At 37.3% G+C, this 22,884-nt stretch overlaps 1 protein-coding gene across 1 annotated transcript in view; it reads left to right on the forward strand.

Moving 5' to 3' along the window:
* The window catches only part of LOC127570143 (neuronal PAS domain-containing protein 3), an 886,300-nt gene that overhangs the window by 260,957 nt on the left and 602,459 nt on the right, over positions 1 to 22,884 (forward strand). The window contains exon 3 of the mRNA XM_052015421.1: positions 13,753 to 13,997. Within this exon, the coding sequence (XP_051871381.1) occupies positions 13,753 to 13,997 (245 nt within the window). The remainder of the gene's footprint in view (positions 1 to 13,752; positions 13,998 to 22,884) is intronic.

Genomic DNA, 22,884 nt, shown 5'->3' on the forward strand with positions numbered 1-22,884 from the left:
AACGTTTCAGGTGGAAGGGAGAGATGTCTCTGACAGGGTTAAACTGGGGTGACCATGTGGATAAGCTGCAAACAGGTTATCTGGTCAATGAGTGAATGGAAGCATAAGAGAGTGGGGACATTGACAGAAGTTGTGAAATGCAGAGCATAAAGACATGTCTGGCAGTCAAGCTGGGCATGTCCTCCACTTCCAGAGAGAAAAAGACGAAAAAAAAACAAACAAGCTGAGTCAGTATCATAGATGAACAACTAATATAGGCAGAGAAATCAAGTTCAACAAACAAAACTGCTGCACTGCAGGTATTTCCAGTGTTTTCTGTTTTTATTTAGATTTTCAACATCAACAGTTTAATTAAAATTTGTGTAACCGTGCATACTTATGTGGAATTCCTAAACTTCCTCATAGTTAAGAAAGTGAAATTCCAAGTCAAACTTGATTTTTTTGTGGAAATTTCAGGCCATTGATTTTTTTTTGCCAGGAAAGCATGCAATGATTTACCTGATACAACACTGACACTATTTTTGAAGCATAGTAACTGAGTCTTTTGAAAACTTTACCCTGGCTATAGATGCTTTGGCCTTCTAATTCCTTTGGCTAATTTTGCATGTGTGAACAAGTTGCTTGAATAGATTTTGAAAAGTTTCTCTCCACTCCTCTGCACAGTCAGAATTAATTTGTCCCTGATAATTCTGTGCATCATTTACCTTTTACTTAAGGTGATTTCCTCTCAGCAAAGAGAATATTCAGCTGGGACGCTATGCTTTAGAGAAGCAAGAATTGACTTCAGTGGGGTGACTTCATTGTGGTTGATAAAGTGATAGATGGAAAAAAGTGTGTTTGTCTTAACAGTTTGTTTCAATTAAATACCTGTTACTTGAAGAAATTTTGTAGCTGTTCATTGCTCGGTGGGCAGCTTTTGAGAAAAGCTTCTAATATCCCATAATTCTGATTTTACTTAACTTGATATTTTGACCTGCTGTCATCTAACCCCACCTCCACCCTGTCTACTTAGTTGAAACTAACTGCACAGATCAATTTTCATCCTTTTGTAAACCTTAATCAAGATCACCCCATTGTTTGCTTCTCTAAAGTGTAGGTTGCCTGGGCCTAGATAGATAAGTTAAATTTATGGTGTGTGAGAGGGCAAATAATGTGTTTTTCCAAGGGCCACTAGCAGCAAAATTCTATTGTGCATGTGGCCCAAGTAATTGCATGCAGTGGAATAGATCCCCCATGATTAATTAGTTATCTTTCCATTACAGAAAATGCTGGAAATTCTGTTTTTATTTAAGTTTCCCAGTAACTGCATTTTCTTCATGTTCTCCATTGCAGAATGTGAGCTGTGGGTCTGGGTCATGGGTTGCTGGGTGGTGTTGGGGGTAGCACATGCATTAAAGAAGCCTGAAGGAAGGGAAGGTGGTTGGCCCCACACATCTCCTTTGAACTTACGCCTCTCACCTTAAATGCATTCTCTCTAGTATTAGACATTTCGATCCTGGGGAACAAAAAGATACCAGCTGTCTGCTCTATCTATGCCTCTCATAATCTTATAAACTTCTATCAGGTCTCCCCTCAGTGTCCGCCGCTCCAGAGAAAACAACCCAACATTGTCCAACCTCTCCTTATATCACATGCCCTCTAATACAGGCAGCATTCTGGTAAACCTCTTTTTCAGCCTCTCCAAAGCCTCCAGATCTTTCATATAATAGGACAAACAGAATTAAATGCAATATTCCGATGCAGCCTAACCAGAGTTTCATAAAGCTGCAACATAACTTCCCGACTCTGAACTCAATGCCTTGACTAATAAAGGCAAACATGCCATATGCCTTCTTTACCATCCTATCAACCTGTGCAGTCACTTACAGGGAGCTATCGACTTGGACCCCGAGATCCCTCTGTGCATCAACAATGTTAAGGGTCCTCCTATTAACTGTGTACTATCCCTTTACATTTGATCTCCCAAAGTGCCACACCTCACACTTGGCTGGATTAAACTACATCTGCCATTTCTCCGTCCATATATGCAGTTGATCCATATCCTGCTGTATCCTTTGGCAATCTTCTACACTATCCACAGTGCCACCAATCTTTGTATCGTATGTGAACTTACTGACCCATCCATCCACATCTTCATCCAAGTCATTTCCTCATGGAACAAACAGCAGAGGTCTTAATACGGATCCCTCTGTAACACCACTAGTCACTACCCTCTGTCTTCTATGGGCAAGCCAATTCCAAATCCAAATGGCCAAGTCACTGTAAATCCCATGCATCTTAATCTTCTGCAGGAGCCTACCATGAGGGACCTTGTCGAATACCTTACTAAGATCCATATAGACAACATCCACTGATCTACCTTCATCAATCACCTTTGTCACCTCCTCAAAAAACTCAATCAAGTTAGTAAGACATGACTTCCCCTCACAAAGTGATGCTGACCATCCCTAATTAGGACATGGCTTTCCAAATGCTCATAAATCCTATCCCTAAGAATCTTCTCTAATAACTTCCCTACCACTGACATGAGACTCACCAGTGTATAGTTTCCACGATTTTCCCTATTTCCCATCTTGAATAATAGAATAACATTGGCTATTCTCCAGTCCTTTGGGAACTCACCTGTGGCGAGAGAGGACACGAAGATCTTTGTCAAGGCCTCAGCAATCTCATCTCCTGCCTCCTTCAATAACCTTGGGTATATCCCATTAGGCCCTGGGGACTTATCCATCTTAATTTTTTTCAAGAGACTCAACACTGCCTCTTTCTTTACCTGAAAATACCCTAGCATATTAGCACATTCCAGACTGATCTCACTATCCTCCATGTCTTTCTCCTTAGTAAATACCAACACAAAGTACTCATTTGGAACCTCACCCACATCCTCTGTCTTCAAGCACATGTTCCCTCCTTTATTCTTGAGTGGTCCTACCCTCTCCCTAGTTATTCTCTTGCTCTTGATGCATGTGTAGGGTGCTTTGGGATTCTTTTTGATCCTACTTGCGAAGGACTTTTCATGGCCCCTCCTGGCTCTCCTAATTCCCTTCTTGAGTTCTTTTCTAGTTTCTTTATAATCCTCAAGAGCTCTGTTAGATTTTAGCTTCCTAAACCTGACATATGCTTCCTTTTTCTTCTTGACTAAATTAATTAGCTCTCTTTTAATCCAAGGTTCCCGTACCTTGCCAGCCTTGTCCTTCCTTCTTACTAGAACATATCTGTCCCAAACTCTATGCAGATGGTCTTTAAATACCCTCCACATGTCAGATGTGGACTTGCCCAAAAACAGCTGCTCCCAATTAATTTTCCCTAGTTCCTGCCTAATACTCTCGTAATTTGCCCTACCCCAATTTAATACTCTCCCGCAAGGTCCATACTTAGCTATCTTAAAACTTAAGGAGTTGTGATCACTATTTCCTAAATGTTCTCCCACTGAAGGTTCAGTCACCTGGCCAATCTCATTTCCCATACGAGGTCTAGTATGGCCCCTTCTCTATTGGGACTACCTACATACTGTTTTAAGAAACTCTCCTGGATGCCCCCAACAAATTCTACCTCATATAAATCTCTCACACTAAGGAGACCCCATTCTGTAATAGGGAAGTTGAAGTCACCCATGACAGCAACCCTGTCGTTTTTGCACCTTTCCCTAATCTGCCCGCATATCTGTTCCTTAATGTCCCAGTGGCTGTTGGGGAGTCTGTAGTATAAACCCATGATTTTTGAGTTCTGTAGACTCAGTGGATGAGCCCTCCATTATGTTCCCTTTGAGTGCAACTGTTATATTGTTCCTGATCAATAGTGCAACTCCCCCATTTCCACCCCCCCCCACCCACCCACCCCCTTTTATCTCCCTCTCTATCTTTTCTAAAACATCAAAAGCCTGGAACATTAAGCATCTAGTCCTGTCAACCAAGACTCTGTAATGGCCACAACCTCATAGTTCCATGTACTGATCCATGCTCTGTTCATCACCATTACCCTTAATACTCCTAGCATTAAAATAAACACACTTCACCCCATCTGTCCCATCATGTCTATTACCTTGCTCCTGCCCATTCTTCCATACAGACCTACAAGTCCTGACATCTACCTTCCTCTCAATCTCTCCACTTTCTAACTTGATGCTCTGGTTCCCAATCTCCTGCCAAACTAGGGATTGTGGTTGGTTTAGATGGTTGGGATTCATGATCAGATAATATTGCTTGGGGTCCAAGTTAGAGAGGTAATGTTCAGTTGCGGGTGGGGAGGACTGCAAGGAGCCTGTTAAGGGGTGGTGTTTTTACTTAAGTTGAACTACATTGGAGTTTGGTCCCATAGCATTCAGTCAGCTGAGATTTGCTCAGGTGGGTTCCATTTAGAGTTATAGACTCATACTACAAAGTAATAGGCTTTCTGGCCCAAGTTTGTGCTGTACATCAAGCACCCATCTACACTACATTTTCTGTACATTCAGATCAAAACCTCTCGGACCATTACCACGATACCTACCTACACTCCAGGGGCAATCTCACCTACACTCGAGGGGGAACTTACAGTGGCCAATTAACCTACCAACTTGTATGCCTTTGGTGTTTGGGAGGAAATCGAAGCACCTAGAGGAAACCCACACAGTCACAGAGAGAATATACGAATTCCACACAGACAGCACTGGAAGTCAGGATTGAACTTGGGTCACCAGAGCTGTGAGACCCATTAAAGAAGATACATGTGTTTTGTGTAGGTTTGCTTCTGCATAAATTTCCCAAACCATCTGTAGGCCATGCATGCACTAATGAAAATTAAAATTGGAAACCAGATGGGCATTGGACACCACTGCATTTTCAAAGATCGAGGCACAGCTGAATGTTATCAAGTGATATGTACAATGCACCAAGAAAAACACAGACTTCATGGACCAAGTAATAAGTCCACAATCAGTTTTGCAAATAATTTCTATTGTGTGATGCTCAAAAATGTTGCACTACATGGTGGAATTTCTGAGCCGTAGTCCTGGGTCCTTTCTTGGTAATAAAAACAGAAATTAAACGAGCAGCCTTCTGGACCCTTCCAAAAATCTAAGTATCGTCCACCGTGTGGAGGGATAAAACTAGACAGAACTCCATCTGAGACACAAGAGATGCATTTGCTGGAATCTAGAGCAATAAACAATCTGCTGGAAGAACTCAGCAGGTCGAGCAGCATCTGTGGGAAGAAAGGAATTGTCAATGTTTCGAGTCAAAACCCTGCATGAGGACTGAGAGTGGAGAGGCTAAATGGCTGATATAAAGAGGAGAAGGGGTGTGGTGAGAAAGGAGTCTGATGGATTGAGGAGGGGTGTAAGATGACAGGCAGGTTGTGCTAGGTAGGGGGAGGGGAGCAGGGGTGGAGTTGGAAGACAGTGGCAGGTGAATGATAGATGGTGGCAGACAAAGAGAGAGAGAAAAAAATGGAGAGGCAGATGGAGCAAGGTGGGGAAGGAGAGTGTGAAGATTGGAGACAGCTGGTGGACAGCTGAGATTGAGAGATAGCAGGAACACAAAGGGCTACCAGTGCGGGACGCTGATAAGTAAAAGAACTCCATCTGAGTTGCTCTGTTACTTCACAGTATGGGTCATGAACTTTATGCCCTCAGATCCCTTCTTTTCACCAGTTTTATACTTTTCCCTGAAGATGTTCAGATGTTGAGCATTTAACCTGACCAAATGCATTCAAAATTAAACATTTGGCAGACACAAGCCTAATCTTCTAGAATATCTTGATCTGCCTGTATTAGTTGAACATTATCTACATTCCTGATTTGGGAACATTACTTGGTACAAACTGCAGATTTTTTTCAACACCTCCATCAAGATCATTAATAACAGTAGCAATAGTCCCAACACCAGCCCTTACAGAATACTGGTGGTGACAGATCTTTAAAAAAATCCAAATCCACAGACAATAGTTATGCCACCATACTTCATTGATGCAACAGAGTTTCTGGTATGTTTAGATGCAAAATTCATCATAAAACCTCAGAACCGATTAGTATGCCCTGGGAGAAAAATTGTGAAGTCAGTCCCGGTAAATTACAGTTCTTTAATATGCAACTTAAGTCAGTTTCAAAACTGTTCGTGTGTTAACATTTTTCAGTGTCTTTAACGGTGAAAAAGTGGCCATTCTTGCTCATGTGAACATTAGATAAAAAATAGCTTGCCAATGAAGGAGCCTCTGTGCACTTATCCAAGCATATCCAAGTGTGTTTACATACTTAGAATGAGGAAGTCTGTAGTATAACTCAGGCCTGCTGCTGAGTTTCAGATTGCACTGCATCAGCCTCAGTCCATGTATAATTGTGCACTAATATACTTTTCAATTCCACTAATTATAGTGTTTATTTTGTCTTTGCAATCAAGATATCAGTCATAAATGACTACATTTGTCAACCCAGCATTTACAAGAGCTTTAATTTGTCTTTATTGAAATAAGTTATTTGTTATTGGCTGTTAACTGAGTGCTGTATTTTCTTAACAGCAAATAACTGATTTGTCTATGGAATCTTACAACACAGAGGGAGACAAATACATAGATCACAATGCCTATGACCCTTGATAATGCTGTTGAGTTTAGCTCCACATTCCAACATTTCCCCATAGCCTTGCAAATACCAATCCAATTTTTAAAGGTTCATTGGAATCTGATTCCATCATCCCTTTTGTTGACTAACTCACTTGGCAGAGGAAATTGTCTTCAAAATTGACTGTCTCAATTCATGGGGGTAAAATTACTTGTTTTTTTTTAATCACAAAGGTGAAGTTGCTGCTTTGTGAGGAAGGGCATTCCTGGACCTATGTTGCTTTTGAAAATGAGGGAGAACTTGCACAATACTATGGTTGCTGTTTAGCAGTAGTAGTGGAAAGGGGTGGGAGACCAGGTGGGGGATGGGGGGACTGAAATTTAACAGTAAACCTGAGAATTGCAACTCAGTGGGGAAATCAAGTAGTAAAATCCTGGACTGTGTTCTTTCAGGTGGGGTGGGAAAGAGATTGGATACTCGAGCCAAACATAGTTTGTCAGAGATTTGATGTGTAGATCCAGTCCTCAGTTACTTTCTGTTGCTAGCTATACTTAGTTGTTTCCTGTCAAAAGGACCATCCCCATAGTGGAACACTAATTAGCAAATAATCTTAATTCTTGATCTACTTTCCTTGAGTGTCATAGCTGAACTAATTTCAAAGGAGCATCTGATATGGCAAAATTGTGGTGGAAGTCCTGCTGGGCAACACGTTAGCTGCATGCAGAGAAGGCAAATTAATGCTGATTTGATGGTAACACCTCTGTTTTAGACCTTAATGCCTCATTTAACAGTGATTTTGTCACAAGGAAGGAATTCCTGCCAAGATTTGAAGGGATCATCAACAAGCTGAAGATTGGTTGTCTGTTGCAATGATAATGCAAGTGTTTGGTGCATTTTCAGTTGTTTAAAGTGTATAATATCTACAATGAGTGGTTTGGCAGATGTCAAAGTCCTTTGTCCTGACTGCAAGGCTTCTGGACAGGCAACTTTCTACCAAACGTGTACCTTTGGTGGTATTCCCCTGGAGTACAACATAATTGGGAACATGACCAGAGGACAAACAGAATAGACAAGCTGTAAGGATAGAGAAGAGGAGGAGGTATTTGCAAAATTTAGTTGATAAATCTGAAATAATGCTTGCATCTAGCCAACATTACCTTCAAAAAATTTGATCTCACATGAGAATGAGGGAGATGAAAGGGTGCCATTTCTGGAAAACCAAGGGATCTGGCCAAGACAACAAATCAAATGACTGTCAGCAATACCTCACTCATGCAAAATCCTTTTAGTAGCCTGAATTTGATTTATAACATCATAAAAGAATCACTGTGAATTCAATGCTGGATTCCTTTTAACTTCTGCTAATCCCACATCCAAGCTTCCTGTAGACAATGGCTGAAACAGTTGCATAGAATTTTTTTTTGAAATTTAATGAGGGTTTCTGCATCTTCAAATGTTTTAAGCAATGAGTAGATAATTCCAGATAAACACCACACATTGGGTTTATTACTATTATTATTGTCACGTGTACTGAGATACAGCGAAAAACTTTGTTTTGCATGCCATCCATGCAGATCATTTCATTAAATCAGTACATCGAGGTAGTACAAGGGAAAAGCAATAACAGAATGCAGAATATAGTGTTACAGTTACAGAGAAAGTGCAGTGCAGGCAGACAATAGGTGCAAGGCAATAACAAGGTAGATTGTGAGTTCAAAAGTCAATCTTATCATACAAGAGGTCCGTTCAATAGTCTTATAACAGCAGGATAGAAGTTATCCTTGAGCCTGGTGGTATGTGTTTTCAGACTTTTGTATCTTCTGTCCGATGGGAGGGGGTGAAAATATTTCCCAAGTGGACTGCAGTCCTCTGCTGAATTACCTTAAATATGTGGCCTCTTGTTATTGATCTATAGTCTAAAGGATCTAGGTCCTACTTGTTCACTCTAGCAAAGCTTCTCATAATTGTATATACCGTGATTAAATTTCCTCTCAGCTTCCTCTGTTTGAAATAAAACAACCTTATTGCTGAAATTCTTCAGCCCTGGCAAAATTCATGTAAATCTCATTTCCTCCTTTTGTAATAGCATAACATGTTTGCTGTAATATGGTGACCAAAATTCTGTGAAGAACCCTAGTTATTAAAGTTTTGAGTAAGTCCATCATGAGCTTCCGGCTTTTATATTCAGTCAATCCAGGCAAGCATCTTTTCTGCTTTCTGAAACATCCAAACTGCCTGCCTTTCTGCTTTCAGATATTATATTTGTTTGTCGTTTCCCCCTCACTTTTTGTGTTTTGTCTTCCTCTGTGAGTGGAGGACACAACCAGTCTGACCTGCTGGGCATGCCTTCTGCTCAGCATTTCGCAACTCCTGCATTATTTTGTCTATATTCCCAATCTTTTAATGCTCATATTCACTCATTGACCAGATAACCTTGTTTACAGTTTATCTCCATGGTCACCCTGGTTTTACCCTATCAGAGACATTTCCCCCCACCATCACCCTCCTTGTGGCTTTACAAGCTTCTTTTGTCTCCTTCCCAGTTCTGACAAAGGGCCTTCAACCTGAAACATTTATTTGGTTTCCCTTGCCACAGATGCAGCCTGACCTGCCTATTATATCCAGCATTTTCTGTTCTTATTTTAGTCCATTGGTATCTTCCAATAGCTTTTTTCCTACCTGCTTTTCAGAATTTTTCCTGTAGTTTTTCCACCACAAAGTTTAGGCTGACTGGTCTTTAATTAATCAGTCAATTCCCTAATCCTTTTTGAATCATCTGTACTACATTAGCAACCTTGAAGTTCTTTGGCACCATGCCTACAACCACAGAGAATTTGAAAATGATTGTCATCCTCTGCTATTTCCTCCATTACTTCTCATCATAGTATCAGATACAGTTATCCAGATCCGGCAATCTCCCTACTTTTAAGATATGAAATCCCTTCCTATTTCCTCTCTTGCACTGCTTTCTTATTCAATATTTCATGTTCTAACTTTTTAATGTCTCCATTATTACTCACTTTGATGAAGAATGACACAAAGTATTAATTTAGAACCGTATACATATTAACTGCCTCAACACTCAAGTTGCCATTTTGTTCTTTAAAGAATTTACTCTTTCCGGTGTTCTTCTTCTGTTTATTTATCTATAGAACATATTTAAATTTCCTTGATTTTGCCTGTAACTATTTTCTTTCAGGCATTCACTTGCCTCCCTGTTTTCTTTTTAAATCTCCCCACTGCACTTCCCACATTCTTCTAAAACTTCTGCAGTATTGAGCTCTTGGTATGTGCTATAAGTTTCCCCTTTTCCCTTACACTGTCCCATATGCTCCTCAAAAAACAGGGGTTCCATATTTGTGAATCCTATCTTTTTCCTTATTAGTCGAATATCTGTTTTGTAGCTGTACTAATTCCTCATTGAATCAAGCTCTGATGAGGGTTTGAGTTATAGGGAGAGGTTGGATGGGCTTGGAGTGTAGGAGGCTGAGGAGTGACTTCATTGTGGTTAATAAAATCATGAGAGGCATAGATAAGGTGAATAGCCACAGTCTTTTCCCCATGGTAGCAGAGTCCAAAACTAGAGGGCTTAGGTTTAAAGTGAGAGGGGCAAGATTTAAAAGGCTCCTGAAGGGCAACTTTTTTACATAGCAGACGGTCTATATATGGAATGAGTTGCCAGAGGAAGTGGTAGAGATGGGTATAATTATGACATTTAAAAAACATTTGGACAGGTACATGAATAGGAAAGGTATAGAGGGATATGGGCCAAAAGCAGGCAAATGGGACTAGCTCAGTTAGGCAACTTGGCCATCATGGACCTGGTTTCCATGCTGTATAGCTCCATGACTAAATGGGATTAGTATAATATTAATATTTAATGAACTTAATGGTCAGTAGAGGCATGGTGGACTAAAAGGCCTATTTCTGTGCATTTGTCTCTGAAGATTTCCCACTGCTCTGATGTTGATTTACCTTTATGTAGTTATTTTTAGTCCCCTTTTGCTTATCTGTATTGAGAATTTTAACCCTTGGTCTATCTTTGTTTTGTTTTATAATTAAGTTGAATCTAATTGAATAATAATTACTGTCATCAAAATGTTCTCTCACGGGTATCCCTCCACCTACCCAGACTTGTTCACTAAAACTAATTACTGAACTCTCTTCTCTCCCGTCAGGTGTGCCATACATTGAGTTAAAGAGTGTTCCTGAATGCACTTTGAAAACTATGCATCCTAAATTCCTTTTACACTGTCTCTGTCCTAGAAAGGGACATTGGAATGGTTAGCAGCTTAGTGGTAATGGCTTTAAGGATGCAACTTTCAAAGACTGAATGAACAAGAAGAACTAGAACATTTTGGGAAGAAATTAGTGAGAGTACTAGTTCAGAACTAGGTCTAGACTTGTCTGCCAGCTGATTACATTTAATCTTTCTGTTAAGCTGGCAGCAATCTTTTTTTTCAAAAGCATTCATTGTTGGAACAATACACTTAAGACAGAATTTATGAAGAATGGAATTATGTTACCAAGGAGATACTATTTACAATAATGAAGCATAGATCCTAGAAAATGGAGTATTTTACTGCAGCTCAGGGCAGAGCTACAAAAGCAATTGATTGGTCTTGGCATTTAGTCTTATATCAGCTGTGTCATCCATGGCTTCAAGAGAGAGGACACTAATCTAAAGTGACATATGTGTTCTGGTGAGCTATTCTTCCTTTGATGAAAGCAATTACTCCATTCTTAAATGATAATTTGCAGCCATTTCAACCACTTTAATTGATAATTTTTTTGTTCTCCTAAGTGCAATATACAACAATTGCTTCAACAAGTAAATAGAAACCTGGAGTGTCAAATGTAGAAGTTGTTTCTCCTTGACAGTGTCATAGCTTATTTCTTGCAGTTTAGTTTACAGTCGCTCGAATGGTTTCTTGGAGATTAACATCAAAATAACCATTAGTCCAACTAGTTATAGTACTAAAATGTTTCACTCCATGGATAAAATGAAGGTCAAAAATCATTTCATAACTCAGAGCTCTAATCTTTCAATCTAATTCAACTTGAGTTTCTGGAACAAATTACATTTTGGTTTTTGTCACACTTTGCTTCCCAGCAATCATCTTACTTGATAACTTTTATTGTTTGCATATTATTGATGCTTTTTTCTGATGCATTACTTAAACAATCTACAACAGAATATGGTATGAATCAAAAATAACAAAATATTTCAAATGGAAACATTTTAAGTATGGAACATTGTATGAGTGAAATGTTTTAATAATGTTTACAGTTGGTAAACGTATGCTAAATAAAACACGCAACATAGTAATGTATATGGGTTCTACTCCACTTCTGAAATATTGAGTCAATGGGATCAAATTTCAGAAGGGGAGTACAGGTGCTCCTTCACACAAGCTACCAAGGATATATTTCTATGCAAATGTCTGTTGCAGTTGTTTAAGAGTTATTTATTTTGTTCACTTTGTATATTTATATTTATCATCCAATTTTGATAAACCTTTAAAAGATAAATGATATTATACACATCAATTGCAGTCTGATAGAATCTGAATTTATTGAACTCAAGTCTGATTATTTTTTTAATCCATACATTATTTGTAAGAATATTTAAGGAATAAATTTAGAATATTAACTAGTCGCAATAAGTTTCAAAGCTCAGTTTGATTGACATATGAACATTAGCAGAGTCTAAAATGATTTTGCAATCTTGAATTCAGTGCCAGCTGTTTTTTCTTCACAAAATATGGTATTGTCCTTTCTTACTTTTCATTTTTTATTTATACATTTAACATAAATACAATAGATAAATAAAGCTGTTGTAACTGAAAGGCATATAACCTGAAGATTGTAATATTATTTAATAGACACCATTCTGCACTGTAATCTCTTATTTTTGTGAGTGACCAAAAATACCAATGACACAATTCTAGAATGATTTTATACTTGGTCACAACTGTAAAATGAGCATAATGTTAATGATATGAGATGTTTTAAATTAATATTTCTTTTCCAAAAGTGTATTTAGAATTCAGAAGAATTTTATTTCAAATATTTCTTACATGGGAAAAAACATCAAAGGTTCTAAAAAGAATAATATACTGTGCATGTTTGAGGTTCTTACTTATCCCTTATAATCATCAGTTGTCATGCTTTTATGTATATCCAGTAAAAAACAGAATATTTATTTACACCTTATTTAAATAGATTACATGGATAAGATCAGAAAGTTTTATTTAAATACTTTCACAACAGCTCATTGTGAAGTTTAGCATAATTTACCTCTTTTGTCAGATATAAAAAATAAAAGGTAAACCATGGAGTATAAACATAGCCATATATAAAAAATACAGACAAGATTTTTCTTTAGTTTTCAGGAAGAATGAAAATGTAGGATGTATTAAAATTCCTGCTTTAGTCAACATTCCGGGTCTATAAATTTATCCAAAGTGAAATAAGAATGACTGAGGGCTAATTGTCCTTCAGTTTCTAATTTTTCAATTAACATATAAATCATTAAATCAATTACTATTATTTCAAGTAATTGTGAAAATTGTCTAGCCAGCAGGAAGATTCACCAGTATGTCTGATGAATCACAAATACGTCCTTTATAAATAAGTGGGTTATTATACAACAACCATTAAGAAAATCTTTTTCCTTGGCATTCTACACCTGTGTATTCCTTTTGAGTTAAGCCGTGCTTCAAAGAATTTACCTTTTTAGATGTTGAAACACAATCTAAAATTTATCCTTTGTCATGCCTTTTCCACAGAATGAGCAGGATTTTGAAATGATCTTTAAGGACATTACTGAAAATATCGATGAAAAGCTAATTCAATTTTTCTACATCTTTCTGGTAAAGGACTAAGTTCCAATCAAGGATGTCCCTTTGTTAAGATTAATAAAATGCAGCATCTGAAATTGTCAGCTCGTATCTATGTCCTATCAATTTTGCATAACGTTTTGTAGATCAATGACATATTTTCCCCTTTCATCTGAAGAGGTATGTTCTCTAGAAAATCTCATTGGATTCGGAGAGTAGTTCTCAATAAAAAATGAGTAGATAATGTGTTGTGATGTTCTAAAATAATTAAACTGTAATTTTTGTTTGAATAATAATAGACAAACAATTTTAAGACTATTACATTTTTAAATTATGCTTATGTTGCATTGAACTTGGTTTATCTTTCTCTCTTAGTTTACAAGCCTTGCGGAAGGAGAAATCTCGAGATGCAGCCCGATCTCGCCGAGGAAAAGAAAACTTTGAGTTCTACGAATTGGCAAAACTACTGCCACTCCCAGCAGCTATTACAAGCCAGTTAGATAAGGCATCAATAATTCGCCTTACCATTAGTTATCTGAAAATGAGGGACTTTGCGAACTTAGGTGATCCGCCCTGGAATTTAAGGATGGAGGGACCCCCACCTAATACATCTGTGAAAGGTATGATCTGAGTTCAGATTAGAATAGCAATACTGTCATATACTTTGCTCTACTGCAGATCTAATGTTTGAATTTGACATATTTGATAGTTACCCATTACCAAACACATGATATATAAAATTAATGAAATCTTTTGTTAATGCCATATAGAAATCTTTTATCCTGCTGTCACAGTATGGAAATGGTTTTGCATCAAACTATTTCATTAAAACTGACTTTATAAACATTTTACAAAGGTATTTCATTCAATGTACAATTACCTGTCATAATTACTTGAAGAGTTAATTGATTCATTGAAAATGCTTTTGAAAAGGAATCATTGGATATTTTAGTAGTAAAAACTTACGAAGCTGAGAATATGATTTGAAATAATGTCAGATTTTAAACAAAAATATCATAATTTATAACAGTTGCATTTTTATGAAGTTCCTACTTCAAAGTTTCAGTGTGGATAATACACCCTGGCTTCAACTGTTGCCTCAGAATAGATGGGCAAAATTCCCAATTGCATCCATAATTTCTGAATTCGACCGTTTGCATATCCAGATAAGATAAGATAAGATAAGATAAGATAAGATATTTATTTATTAGTCACATGTACATCAAAACACACAGTGAAACTGAGAATGTGCTAGGGGCAGCCTACAAGTGTCACCACCGTTCCAGTGCCAACATAGCATGCCCACAACTCCTAACCTGTACGTCTTTGGAACGTGGAAGAAAACAGGAGCACCTGGAGGAAACCCACGCAGACATGGAGAGAACGTACAAACTCCTTACAGACAGCAGTGGGACTTGAACCCGGGTTGCTGGCGCTGTAATAGTGTTGCGCTTCAGCATACAGTCTGCATATTAGCATGAATTCATAATGGTGTATTTCCTCATGCAATTAATGTTTTTTTAAAAAGAAAGATGACTTGCATTTAAATAGTGTCTTTCATGACCTCAGGTAATCTTAAGGTTCATTAGAAGCAGTGAAGTACTTTTGAAATGTAGTTGCTTGTACTGTAAAACTGCAGCAGCCATTTTGCACACAGCAAACTCAGAGACAACAATGTGATAATGACAAGATACTTTACATTGGAAAGGTTAAAGGATGATAAATATTGACCAGAATTCCAGAGTTACAACTCCTGCTCTTCAAAATAGTGTCATTAACTCTTTTATTTCCACTGAAGGCTTTAGAGAGTATGTTGGCTTGATGTCTCATTTGAAAAATGACATTCTAGACAGTGCAGCACTCATTTGGTACTGCTCTGAAATGTCAGACTAGAATTTTGTGCACAGATCTTTGGGGTGAGCCTGGAACCCACAGCCTTCTGACTCGGAGGGAAGAGTGTGTTGTTTTTTACCCCTCAAAGATAGTTAAAACAGAATAGAGTTTACAGGAAAGTGCTAACACTTATGATAATTTCTTACTTGTTATCAACAATTCAAACTGCAACTGTATCTGAGTTTGTGGTCTCTTTGTGGATGATTAGAAATGAAACCTAGAAATGAACTTAATTTTGCTCACTTGTTTCTTTACTTTTGTGAAATATGTAGTCACAAATTTCTTTGGACTTGCTATACCAAGATTTGGAAATTGTGCAAGCAGTGAGAAAGTTATATGAGATTAATTATCTTGGGAACTTTTGTGTCAAAAGATGGATGTTGCTAAATGTCATAATAATATTATGACATTTAACAACATGTATTTTTCATATATATAGTATATTTCCATTTCTTCATTTTCACACATTCTTGGAAATTGTTCAACTCCAACCATTTTTTTCACATCCATTTTGAGTGAATTTCTGATGTATTGCCAGAAGTGGAGACATTTTATGTCAATATGCTTTATGTTAAGAATGTAAAGAAAGGAACTACTGATGATGAGGAAAGGAGACTTTATCTGAGAGTATAAAAGAGGCTGATAGGCAGGAGAATAATGAGATTTAGCATCTTCCTTCTGAATTTAGGCAAGGGTTAGGGTTAGGGTTATCCTTGGCTGGCCTCTGTTTTCTTTCCCTATTGGAATATCCAACCCGTTAATCAGCCAAATTAGATCACTATCCAGAATTGGACGAGGAACATTAATATTCTCAGTCTCTCTGTATTGGAAAATTTGACCTATAATTACTCCAGTCATACTCCATAACATATGTCCGTTTTAAGGTAAGCGTAGAAACACAGAGCAACACAGTTTTGATGGAATAAAGGTAAGAGTGTGATTCCGCTCCTGCTCCCATTCTCTCAGACAGAAAGTAGGGATTACTGCTGAAAGTTGGTTAATCAGAGGAGCAGAAAGGAGTCCCAAAAAAACTCAGTGCTGGGAACATAGTTATTGACAAGTTATAGTCATGATTTAAAATTATGGAATTAAAATATATAATTCTTAAATTTGCAGGTGACAACAGATTGGGAGAGATAGTCAATGTTGAGAACTGCAACAAATTGCAAGACTTATTAATAATTTGTAAAATGGATATATAATCAGAAAATGAATTTCAGTGTTAATTGTGATGTGTAACATTTGATAAAAAATATGGAGATCACATCTTACTTGGAAAATAATCTCCATGGGGTGGAGGAGTAAAGTGATCTGGCAGAAGAAAGTACACAAATCATTAGATATAATAAGCAGCACAATAATCCTATAACAGTAGCAAACCAAGCAATTTGCTGATTTTGTGGGGGATAGAATTAAAAAGGTAAAGAATTTATTTGAAAAGTCTATCAAACAGTTCTGGTTACCATGTTATTGAAAAGAATGTAGAGCCATTGAATAGAGTTTGGAAAAGATTTAAAAGGATGATACACAAATCTGCGAGGTTGTACCTATCAACGGAGAACACATGGACTCTCTATCTCTGGATAGAAAGCTGTGGGATTGGCCAATTCAAGGTTTTGAAGCATTTTGATAGTGCAGGGTGTTTCTTCTTTTGGAAAAAAAGATAAACCAGAGGTCTTAAAATTCTTAACTGCTCAAGAAATCAAAACTGGAACAAATAAAAAACCTCTTTATCCAGAAGATGGTGTGAATGTGGAACTTGCCACCGCAGGGAGTAGTTAAAATAAATAGTATACATTCATTTAAGGGGAAGTTGAAAACATTTATGAGGCAGAAGGGAATACAGAGTTATATCAGTTAGGTGAGCGTGGCAGATGGCTCTAATCTGCATAAATAACGGTGTGAACTTATTGTGCCAAATATCCTGTTCCTATATTGTAAATTCAGTGAAAGTTTATGAAATGCTGCTAGATCTCATGCTTTCAGATATTGCCAACAACCCTCTTTCCATCACTAAATGCCAGAACACCTCTTCATTTCATGATCCTCTTCTTTGGATTTCTCTTGTAACTCCCAGATGTCAAGAACCATAGCTCTGCTCACATAATTCTCAATTTGCCAGAATTCTCATGGCCAGTGTTTCCCGAAGGTTAAGCAGGTGGTCAAGAATATGAAGGGGCAAATTCAGGGAGGAGAGAAGAGCAATGAATTTAGGAGAGAGAGAGAGCACAATAGGGTGAACCTTGCTGACTGGAATCAGCAAGTCTGATAAGAACCACTGACTTTCAGTCATTTAAATCTCTCACATGTGCAATTGACTGCAGAACTCTGAAACTCAGTGAGTGACAGATGCATGACAATGGGGAATCCTGCACTCCATTTCTATGCTACTGAGACCAGGCATGAGTTAAGATGCCCCATTCATTTGAATTATGATCCCTGGCTTGGAGATTGGGAGGAAAAAGTCAGTTCAGATAATTATTTTATATTTCTTTTATTTTATATTTTATTTTAATATCTTTAATTACTTTAGTGTTTTAATTATTTTTGAGAAGTTATTTGTTTGATTATTTACATCCAGTGTAATAGTTTTGAAATGCCCCTGAGTATCAGAGACATTTAAATACTTCTAAATAATAGCTCACCCCAGCTTTGCCTCCTGTCAAAGACTACCGGGCCTCGAGACCTTGCTGCCAGAGACAGATTTGCTGTGCCTCATTATCTACCTCCAAGTAGTGATGGTCTGAATTCAAAGTGAGTGTAAGGACCATGAGCAGTGACTCAGGATGACAGGGTAGGTATAGCAAGACATACCAATGAGTTGAGACTCTGAACGAAGTCTTATGTTAGTACTTCGTGGTTTCACTGCAGTGTTTTAAAGATGAAGCAGCGTTTGTGAAGTTCAGTCCAGGATTATCCGCTGAAACATGTAAAATGTCATTTGAGCACTTGTCTAAAGCATTTATCTGGGCGTAAAGATTTACAAGAGATGATGGTAGTTTTATGTATGAACAAAATGGCCAACATCACTGTTGATGTTGACAACTCAAGAAAGTAAAAGAGTGAATAATTCAGAAAATGTTTGTTTAACCTTTAACAGATTACTTACAGTGGTTCAAACCAAAATATTGCAGGATTTTGTTTTTAGTTCCATGAATGGGAAAACAAGACAGTGAATATTTGCAAAGCCTGCCCTCAGAAAATTATTCTACAGTGGGTCTTTTTAATTGCCAGCTAATTGAACCAACTTGATCCAACATCTGAAGAAACATCTTGGCTAATTGCCTCTATTTAGAAAAGCTGTTAACATTATTATTTGAATTAATGCAATGTAAAATGACAGCAGCTGCTAACCAACTGTTCATTTAGTCAGGCCTTCATGATTACGTGGTTCATCAGAATACTTAACTCGATTTCTGTTCGAAAATTCTACTTTTTTTGAAGCCTTAGCATAGGATACTCTGAAAATGAAAATAATCAATTCCTGAGTAATGTGAGTAAATACATTTAATTTCAGTATTCATGAACAATCAAAAATAGTAAAGCAAAATTCTGTGATTGTGCAGTGAAGTACTTCAAATAATGTTTAAGTGGCAGATTTAAATAGCAGCTAATCTTGGAATATCATTGTTAAGTCCTCCATCCTCAACATCCTGGGAGATATCATTGACGAGAAACTCAGCAAGACCAGCACATAAATACCATGCCTACAAGGGCAGGTCAGAGGGTGGGTATCTTGAAGTTAGTGATTCATCTACTGATCAATCTTCTATAATGTATACATCAGGAGTTTTATGGAATACTTACTTGGATGAGTGTAGCTCCAACATCATTTCAGAAGCTCAACATCAACCAGGACAAAGCAGTCCAGTTGAACGGCCCCATTTATTCACTCTACCACTGCCACACAGGAGCTACAGTATGTATTATTTATAAATTGCACCACAGTTACTCACCTAGAATATCCTGGCTGCACCTACCAAGTATGCAACTTCTCCCATCAAGCACATGGAAACACCATGATCTGCAGGTTCTCCTCCAAATCACATACTATACTGACTTGGAAATATATGCCATTTGTTCATCGTGTTGAATTCTAAGTCCTTGGAACACTCACCCCAACAGAATTGTGAGATTACCTTCACTGGAAGGATTGCCACAATTTAAGAAGGCAGTTCACCACCACCTTTTCAAGGGAAGTTAGAGCTGGAATATAAATTATGGTCTTTATGCTAGAGGCTCTTATAACACAGAAGATGAATAAAACAATTCATAAACCTCTGGTTTCAATGTTCCATTTACATTTCTTAAACAGCTTGCAAGCCATTCAACCAAAAATAACTAATTCTCAACTGGAATATAAAATTCTCAATGTATCATGAATTATAGTTGAATCGGACATGTGCATTTTCCGAATGGTAGAACCCTTTGAGTGGGGGTGCAGATAAAGATGTGAATTATTGATATTTGTGGTAGTTAACCAGATTATTTTGATGTAATCTCCTCTGCATCATGGAAACCAAGGACAGATTAGGTGACCATCTTGAGAAATACTTTCTTTCAGATTGTAGGCATGATTCCCTGTACCCTTAATTCTCCATCTTACTCTTCTCATGACCTCATCTTCCTCGACTTTCCACACCATTCTGATAAAAATCAACAAGCATTCGAAAAATAGACTCAACCTTTGGTTAGGCACATTGCAGCCTTCTAAACTCAACATCAAGTTCTACAAATTTGAGATAATATTTGCAGAATTTTATTTTCAGATTTTCAGTGCTCACTCCACCTTTCTTTAGCAAATTCTGTTTTATGCCTCCTTTCATCAAACATTTTCATCCATTATATGTTGTACTGCCAACTTCTTTCATCTGGCACTATCATCTCTTTTGTCATTTAATCTCTCCTGCTTTCTATTCTGTCACAGACCTTACTATTAAAAACATTTCCAACTTTTCCCAGTTCTGATGAAAGGTCATGGAACCTAAGATGCACTCTGGATTCTGCTTCCATGGATGCTGCTTGACCTGCTCAATGTTTCCAGCATTTTCAATTTTTTCCTTCAAATTTCCTTTTGTATTTTGATGCACTACAATTTTATTTAGTTTGCATTTAAAGTTAATTTGTTAAATTAGTAATACAAGATCTTTATTTGTATCAAATATATGCTTTGATGGTGATGTTAGAATCCTGTGACAGAGTTGTAGCTTAGGCTACTCATGAATGAACAAATCTTGACTCAGTTACAAAAAGGTTCTCGCACTTCTGTAGGTAATGGAATAATGTGATCAAGGTGTATGATACATCATTTTGATCAGAGAATTTAAAAACCACCACTGATAAGGCAGCATAAGTGTTAAAAAAACATCAGATTCCATAATTCCTAATCATCTCCTTAATTTTTAACTTCTTGTAAGTGTTTACCATCTCCAATTTATGTAGTATTGGACCAACATGTTTAGCATTCCAGGTCTATGATTGTACTTTCATATTGCACTATTTTTGCATCACTTTACTGCACTAAAACTAGAATATAGCTCAAGCAAGGCAATTATTGCAACACGTATAAGCTCATGGTTATTTAATCAAATTTGAAAACAGTAGGACCCTGACATGTCGAGGAGAAAAATGGGATGATTCTACCATTTCCTCTTCACTTCTATATATAATTTTAATGCAATAGGTATAACATTTCATTAATATGTGAAACTTTCTTCGACCGGTTATAATGAATGGCTGATTTAGTGTAACACAGCAATCTAATGAAAATAGATGCATTCTAACCCTTTCCTTTGACAATCCCACAACAAATGAGCAAGACCTTCTCTCAGTACAGAGTAGTAAAAATGGAAAAATTAAGTTTTAAGTTCATCCACATCTTTGGTGAGCATTTAGCTGGCTCTGCAATCCAATTAATGAGAGGCATATTTTTACCACATAGCTGACAAATGAAGGACAACCCAGTTGGTGTTTTAGTCATAGCAGATTAGCACTTTTTCTTCTGCTTCTGTTTCTTCTTTTTTGTCAATTTATGGAATATTATCAGATTTCTCAACAGCGAGGCAGTGTTGTATCATCTAATCTAGAACACATGATTTGACAGTCATGATTTGACCTTCTATAATTAATTTGTCCCTTTTAAACCACAAGATTTAATTGATATAAAGGGAGATACTCTGAGGTCAGTTAAAGGCAAGTGACTTATAGGCAGATGCTAAAGACAATTATAATATATTCTGTTGGAAATCACTCTCTATAAAATGCATTGGGACATTTAAATCTTGGTTGTTTCCTAAGTTAAAGAGAAGTCTTATTAGAGTTTGCTATAAATATTTGCTTGTCTAATGTCTGGATATGTATGTTTTATAATTCCTGTCTACAAATCCTTGTTTCCTGTTGGCATGTATAGATTGTCATTCTAAATTCTAATGTTCGTTGTTGCATTACTGTAGCTACACCTTCCCAACGGAGGTGTGGTGAGGGAGGGGGCAGGGTCATACCACTTTGGTTTTGACTCCCTAAGTTGCTCAGAGTGAAATAATAAAGTTATAGAATGATACAATGCAGAAGGAGGTCATTTGACCCATTTTGCCAATGCTAAATTTTTTGGTAGATCAATGTAATTTGTTCCACTCCTCTGCTTTTATCCACAGATCTATATTTTTGTGCTTTTTATCCAATTTTTTTCAATATCACTGTTGAGTCTGCTTCTGCCATACTTTCAGACACTGCATTCTATATCACAACTTATGCTGGTCTAAAGGTTTTTCTGCACATCACTTTTTGTTAATCACTTAGATCTGGAAATACTAATTTCTTATTTACACATCCAAATAAATTATGATTTTGAACAAATTTATCAAATCTCCACATAATCTGAGGAGAACAGCCCTTAACTCTTCCAATCACTTCACAGAACTAAAGGACATCTTCTCTGGTACCATTCCCACAAATCATTTCTGCATTCTCCCCAAGGCTAGACATTTATTTCAAGTTAAGCCTGGAAATGAACACAATATTCTAGCTGAGGCCTTCATTATTTTATGAAGGATTACCGTTACATTTATGCTTTGGTATTCTGTTTCTCTACAAATAAAACCAAAGATTCCACGTGTTTTTTTTCTGGCAAACTTTTCGACTTGTCCTATTATTTTCAAAGATTTGTGCACATATATATGCAGGATACTATGTTCCTGGACCTGTATCATTACCCACAGCATATTGTCTCTCATATTCCCATCAATTCTTCCTAATACTTCTATCATCCAACTACACTAATTTACTGCAGGTTGCCATGGCCAATTAAACTACCAGCATTTATTTGGGATATAAAAGGAAACAGGAGCACGAGGAGGAAATCTGCTTGTACGCAGGGAGAACTTGCAGACTCCACACAGATCGTATCGAGATTGCTGGAACTGTGGGGCAACAGCTCACACTGCTACACCAATCCGCTGCCTTAATATCTTCTTGACTTCACCTTCACTCCAATGTTAACAGCATCCCCTTGTTGAGTGAAGATTGACACGTCCTAATTTAGTCCTTCGGACATACCATTTGCTTCTACGGGAAGATCTTTTTGGTCCCTACACTTCTTACACTTTTGGTCCTTAC

This window comes from Pristis pectinata, chromosome 1 (assembly GCF_009764475.1).
Source record: "Pristis pectinata isolate sPriPec2 chromosome 1, sPriPec2.1.pri, whole genome shotgun sequence".
NCBI lineage: Eukaryota > Metazoa > Chordata > Chondrichthyes > Rhinopristiformes > Pristidae > Pristis > Pristis pectinata.